A 6,000-nucleotide genomic window follows, 5' to 3' on the forward strand; every position below is an offset into this window, starting at 1 on the left:
AGCTCTCTCCTTCCTTCCACAGCAGGTAGGAAGGTAATTTTGCAAACCTGGGTGTGCCCACTTCAAATCTGAAGATCCAGCAAGGGCTGGAATGCAGTGACTACTGGGCCTAAGTATTTCAGCCTGAGTAACAAGCTAGGCACACTCCACCATCTTCTGCATTCAGTTCAACTTTATGGCAACCCTAGCTGACACCACCTCTTGACCTTCCTTTCTGTGACAAGGATATGGATTACCAAACCCTTACCCTTTCCTCCCATGCACCTCAGCAGCCTCTGGAGGATGATACTCACAAACTACCTTTGTCAGCTACAACATACACACTCCACTAAAAAAAAAAAAACAACAATATATCTATATATAAATATATGGGTTTATATATATAAAAACCTATTTAAGGAGGTTGCAAGGAGGGGAGCTGGGGCTCTCCATGAAGCAGCCTCACAGCAACAGAGGTCAATACAATGTATTGAATAATTTCAGCGCGCTACACGACGACTTTTGCTCTTATGAAGTAATAAGTTGACCAAACTATTAATCGTGTGCACATGCTGAAAGACAGACTTGACACACCCACTTTTGCTTTACTAATGGCGTCACACCTCTGACTATGTCTCACACACTGAGAGCACAGGGCTCCATGGTAAGCGCTTCCTGGCCCTGCAGTGTGCAAGCACTCTGGGTGGGCCTCATGAGCAAACCCCCCCCCACCCGCATCTACACCTTCCCCTGGTGCAAAGGGATACAAAGACTTCAAATAAGTTACTTTAGAAGCGCCTTAATAACCACTTTCACCAAAATACTCAACATTTGCAAACTGTTACCAAACAACTCTAAATACACACCCAGCAAGCAGTGTTACAGAGACAGGACAAAAAAAACTTCAACTTTTTGACACCACCACCCCCCAAAATAAAATAAAACCCAAAAACATGACAACAGAAAAGTATTACACATCTATGAAAGGAATGAGAGAGTCACTTTTACATATGGAGGCTACTGAATGAATTTTAAGTGGTTTTCTATATTTGATTTTGGGAGAGGGGGAGCAGAAACAAAGAGGAAGGAAGTGCAGTTATGAGAAATGCAATTTAATTTTCTGTTAAACAGCAGTATAAATCTGAAATCTATCTAATGCATTCCAACATGATACTGCACAATGAAGCAGTGTTTTAACAAATAAGGGCTCTGGGAGAAGGAATAGGGGTATGCTAATACAATTACATTTATGATTTTTCAAATGTGTCTCTATGTAGGCAACTCCTGCCTAGGAAAGTGCTTAAGTTCAGTGCAGAATTCTTTTCAACAAGTTACAGACAGATGCATGTTTCTGATCACTGTTATCCACAGACAAACAGGAAGATATGCTACCCAGTATGAAGAATGGACTTTTACACCATTTCAGCTGACAGGACAGGAAAATACTTCTAAACACATTAAATGAAGACATATATATATATATATATATATATATATATGTAAAAGTTGGGGGGGGTCATCAGTGATTTTAAATTTACCTTTATCTGAATAAAATTAATTAGTTTTCAACATCATAAATAGAATACTACTTCTGTAAGCTGAAGATAAATAAATTTATTATCATACTTATTAGAGAGACTAATAAGAAATTGTCAATTCTTATATGCCCCATGGAGTTTTATTCTTAAATCTAAAAATATATTCCACCTACAACAGTATTTTTATATACAAAGGGTCTGAAATATAGGGTACTGTAAATCAGAGCAATATATCTTGCATACTATATAAGCGCACACACAGCACATTAATTTCCAATGCAAAGTATCAAACAAATAGCATCACATAGATTAACATGGTATAAATTGATCCAGGAAGGAGTTTCCCTCCACACTTAACTGGAGCAAAAATCCTCCACACTTTCTCAAGAGGAGCTTTCTTTTAACACTAAATAGTGATTAAAGTTCTAAATCTCAAAATATCAAGATACAGTGCCCATAAAGACCACCAATTCATCTCTTCAAATCAAGTATTTAAAAAAAAAAACCATACTTTTAAAAATAGCCCTGAAATAGTAGAAGCCCCTTCTAACAAAGTTACACAGACAGACATACTTCCCAGATTGAATAATGGAGTACAGGAACAAGCACGTGGAAAGTTTGATCTATTTTGTTTTACCCTTTAGTGCATGCCAGGTTTTCTATAATCTAAATATTTGTGAAAGCAGCAGGCTGAATTGCTATAGGCAGTATAAAAATACTACCCTGCTTTACTGCAAGTATTGCTCCTTTACATGAGGCCCAACTAAATTACTGCCTTGCAAAAATTAAACATACATTTAGAAATTAAGGGTGCATAAATCCTGCCCTTATTGGGAAAAAGTCATTCTCCTGCTGCTTCTATAGACCAGCTCAAAATACTGGTGAAAAAATCCTCTCAAATACAGATGAGACTTCTACTATGTGCCTATAAAACGCTGCAGACTCCAGCATGGCAGGACCAAAAAAATATGTATACCAGTATATTTACAAGATGCGTTTTCTTGCTGGAGCAAAGCTGATGTGCTTGCCCGTTACACAGTTCACAACACCACGTTTCATTGCCTCATAATACCCAGATCTGAACCCTCCACGCAGAACTTTAAATTTTAAAATCTTCACATTCATCTGCCTTCAGCCCATAATAACTCGCTTCTCCCACAAAAATACCCCTTCTTCCCCCACCCCCCCACCCCACCCTCTAATAAATTAAATACTAGCACTGCTGCCCAGCAAAGAGACTACATTAGAAATACATGGGGTGATTCTAGAAAACCTCTAGGACAGCACAGAGTGCATGCCTGTGGGTTTAAGAAAGCGCTCCATTTATCTACAGGGAAAAGAAACACAAACCTAAGCATTTTTCAAATTGCTTCTCACTGGGTAACGGAGGGCAAGGGGGAAGCAAGAGAAGGGGTATAAAATGAAATAAATTACGGTATAAAATGAAATAAATTACCTTTGTCTTTTAGGGACTGAATGTTCAACTTCTATGAGTTTCCCATGCAGCTCCACTTTACCTGGAGAGATAAACGGAAAGGCGAAAATAGCTAAGCGCGGCTGTGCGTCCCACGAGTCCCCATCTGCCGGCACGGGTTTGCAGGGGTGCAAGGCAGGAAGCGGGAGCGCAACACGTTAGCCCATTCATCGGCGACCGAGGCACGGGAGGAGCGGGGACCCGGCACAGCCCCGGGAAGGCGGCAGAGCCCGGTACCGAGCCGAAGCTCCCCTGAGCGGGCCCCCTTCCTCCGCCCCAGCCCCGATCTCGGAGACACGCGCGAAACGCCGTGTGCGGGAGCCGAGCTCGGCTCTACCGAGCCGCCCCGTCCCGGGGAGGGCGACCGGGTGCTCCGCCGCCCCTGATGCGGCCGCCGGGCCTCCAACTTCGGGAGATTTCGGCGCGGAAGGGAGCGGGAAGGGAGCCGAACGGAGGCACCGAGCGCAGCCCGAACCCATCTTTTCCAGGGAAGCTTTCGCGGCAGAGCTCCGCAAAGCCGCTTCACGCGGAGAAAGAAATACATTTCTATATATTTAAATTCTTTTTTTAAGCACACAAAAACAGGATGTCGGGGCCAGGAGCCGGCGCGCTGCTGGAGGCGGTGGTGGGTGCGTGAGAGCAGCGAAGAGAAACCGAAATAAATAGCAGTGCAGCGCGGGGGGGGACAGGCAGGGCTCTCCCCAGTTCCAAGTTCGGGGCAATTCGGCGGCTCGCCCCCGGCCCTTGCGGCCTGCACCAAGCAGCGGAGAACCCCAGCTCCCAGCGGGGGGAGGTGGCCCCTGCGAGGGGCTGCGGGGGGGGGGGGGGGGGTCCGCCTGCGCCCAAGGCGGAGTGTGCAGCGCTGCCCCGCGGAGCGCAGCCTGCTTCCCGTCACTACACTCCCTCGTATCCCCCCACCTCAGCGCAGCGAGGGCCCCCGGCCGGGCAGGGCTGGCAGCGGGCTTTGGAAAAACATGGGAACCGCCGAGTCGCGGGTCCGGGCTCCCGCCCCTCCCCGGCCCCGCTCCCCCGCCACGCCGGGCTGGCCCCTCCCGGGGGGCCGCCGCCGCCGCGCAAAGCCTCCTCGGCGAGGCCGGGCGGCCCTGGCCGCGGTAAGGAAACAACAGTTCGCACCTCACCTGGGGGCTGGGAAGCAGGGTGGAGGGGAACCCTCCTCCCCAGCCTTTCCCCCCATACCCTCCACCCCTAGACCGGCGGCGCGGCCCAGTCTCCGCGGCCGCGGAGGTGCGCGGGAGGCTGGAGCCGTCGGGGCTGCGGAAAAGAGAAGGGGGGAGTTGAAGGGGCTGCTCACCTGAAAGTGCCTCGATGGCCTTCATGGCCCAGCTCTCATCGGGGCAGTCCACGAAAGCGTACCCCGTCTTCACCAGGAACTGGCCCGAGAAGGGGATCTTGGAGTCCTTAAAGAGACTTTCCAGGTCGAGGGGGCTGACGTTCTCGCCGAGGTTGCCGATGTAGAGCTTGTTCATCTTCCTGGCGGCTCGGGGAGGCGCGCACCGCGGGCTGCAACCCTCGTCTTGCGAGAGGAGGTGGGGAGGAAGGGAAAAATAAAACAAAATGCGATGGAGGAAGGAGAGAGAGAGAGAGGACAGGGGAGGGGAGGGAAAAAAAAATCAGATCTGCAGCTTGTGTCCCTCCCTCTCTCTCTCAAGGGGTAAAAAAAAAAAAAAAAAAAAAAAAAAAAAAAAAAAAAAAAGAAAAAAAAGGGGCAAAAAAAAAAAGCTTTTCCAAACGGGAGCCCTAAGTGCCTGCCGTGCTACCCGGGCGCATGGAGGGCGCGGGGGAAACACCCAGCGCCGCGGCCGCGGATGGCGGGCTGAGGAGAGGAGGAGGGGAGGGGAAAGGAAAGGAGAAAAAAAACTACTTTTTTTGTCTTGCCCCCGAGCCCCTTTGGCAGCAGCAGGCGGACTATGGAAATGTCACACTACGTGCATGCAGGCGCCGCCTTCCCTGGGTGAAAAAAGGGGGGAGAGAAGGAGGGGGAGGGGAAGGAGGGAGAGAGAGAAAAAAATTACTTGAATATTCCGTCTTTTTGAATGAGCCACGTGTTCAAACTACAAATCAACTTCTCACGTGAGGAATCCCAGCTCTTCAATTAGCGAGTGGATGGGGCGCCGCACACACTCACGGAGGAGGAGGAGGGCGGGGTGAAGGACGGGGAGGAGAGGTGGGGGGAGGCTGGACAGGACAGGACAAGTTTAGAGAGGGCCGGAGGGCGGGGGAAGGGGAAACCGGAGTTGGGTGGGCTCCGGTCTGCACCGCCTCTGCCTTCCGCAGGGGAGTCCGCTCCGCGCGCCCCGCCGCCCAAAAACGGCTGGGCGGGAGTACCTCCCCCCGAGCGAGCGGGTGGGAGCCGCGGAGGGAGGGGAAAAGCACCGCAATGCCGCCCCCCCTCCGGCCCCCTCTCCCGCCCCGCTCCGCTCCGCTCCTCCCCGCCGTGCCAGGCGGTGGGGATTGTTCATCGGGGTCGTGCCTGGGCGATCCCGCTCCCCGGCACCGGGGGTCGGCGGGGGAGGGAGGGGGGAGGAAGGAGGGGGAAGGAAGGCGAAGAGGGGGTGTGGTGTGGGGGAGGGAGAGCGGGGCTCCGCTCCCGCGCACGGCCGCCGCGGCTGCGTGCTGGGGGACTGCGCGGGGCGGGGGTTTCTGTCAGCCCCGGAGGAGCCCCACATGGTAACGTGCCCGCATCGCCCCTTGAGCTGAGCCCTACGGAAAGGAGGAGAAAGGGGAGGGGGGTAAAAATAAAAAAAGACAAAGGGGTGGTGGAGAGTTAGGGGGATGATGAAGGAGGGGGGAAAGTCCTGGGGCGAGGGAGACGCGGCCCGGCCCGGGGAGGGCGGGGGGACCACGCTCCATCTGGGAAATGGTGGACGACGAAGGGGAAAACGCGAAGGCTCCGTGCCCCCGGCTGGTAACGGCACACAAAGGGATTTGGCGACCCCCCTCCTCCTAGCTCCCCCACCCCCCGGCCCAGTCTAAGGAACCATTCATAAT

General features: G+C 51.7%; 1 protein-coding gene across 2 annotated transcripts in view; it reads right to left on the reverse strand.

Annotated features, from left to right (window-relative positions):
* IGF2BP3 (insulin like growth factor 2 mRNA binding protein 3) overlaps nucleotides 1-5,161 on the reverse strand; it is a 115,437-nt gene extending 110,276 nt beyond the window's left edge. Inside the window, exons 1-3 of one of the 2 annotated variants that reach the window (XM_061464759.1) lie at nucleotides 5,025-5,161; nucleotides 4,304-4,525; nucleotides 2,974-3,034 (exon numbers count right to left, since the gene is read on the reverse strand). In XM_061464759.1, the coding sequence (XP_061320743.1) occupies nucleotides 2,974-3,034; nucleotides 4,304-4,478 (236 nt within the window). In that variant the 5' untranslated portion in view covers nucleotides 4,479-4,525; nucleotides 5,025-5,161. Of the gene's footprint in view, nucleotides 1-2,973; nucleotides 3,728-4,303; nucleotides 4,526-5,024 lie in introns of those variants that run through there. The other variant, XM_061464760.1, reaches the window with a different exon arrangement.
* Nucleotides 5,162-6,000: the final 839 nt, after the last annotated feature.

This window comes from Pezoporus flaviventris, unplaced genomic scaffold (assembly GCF_033815535.1).
Source record: "Pezoporus flaviventris isolate CSIRO_AGI_PZ_B2104156 unplaced genomic scaffold, CSIRO_AGI_Pfla_v1 ptg000037l, whole genome shotgun sequence".
Taxonomy (NCBI): Eukaryota; Metazoa; Chordata; class Aves; order Psittaciformes; family Psittacidae; genus Pezoporus; species Pezoporus flaviventris.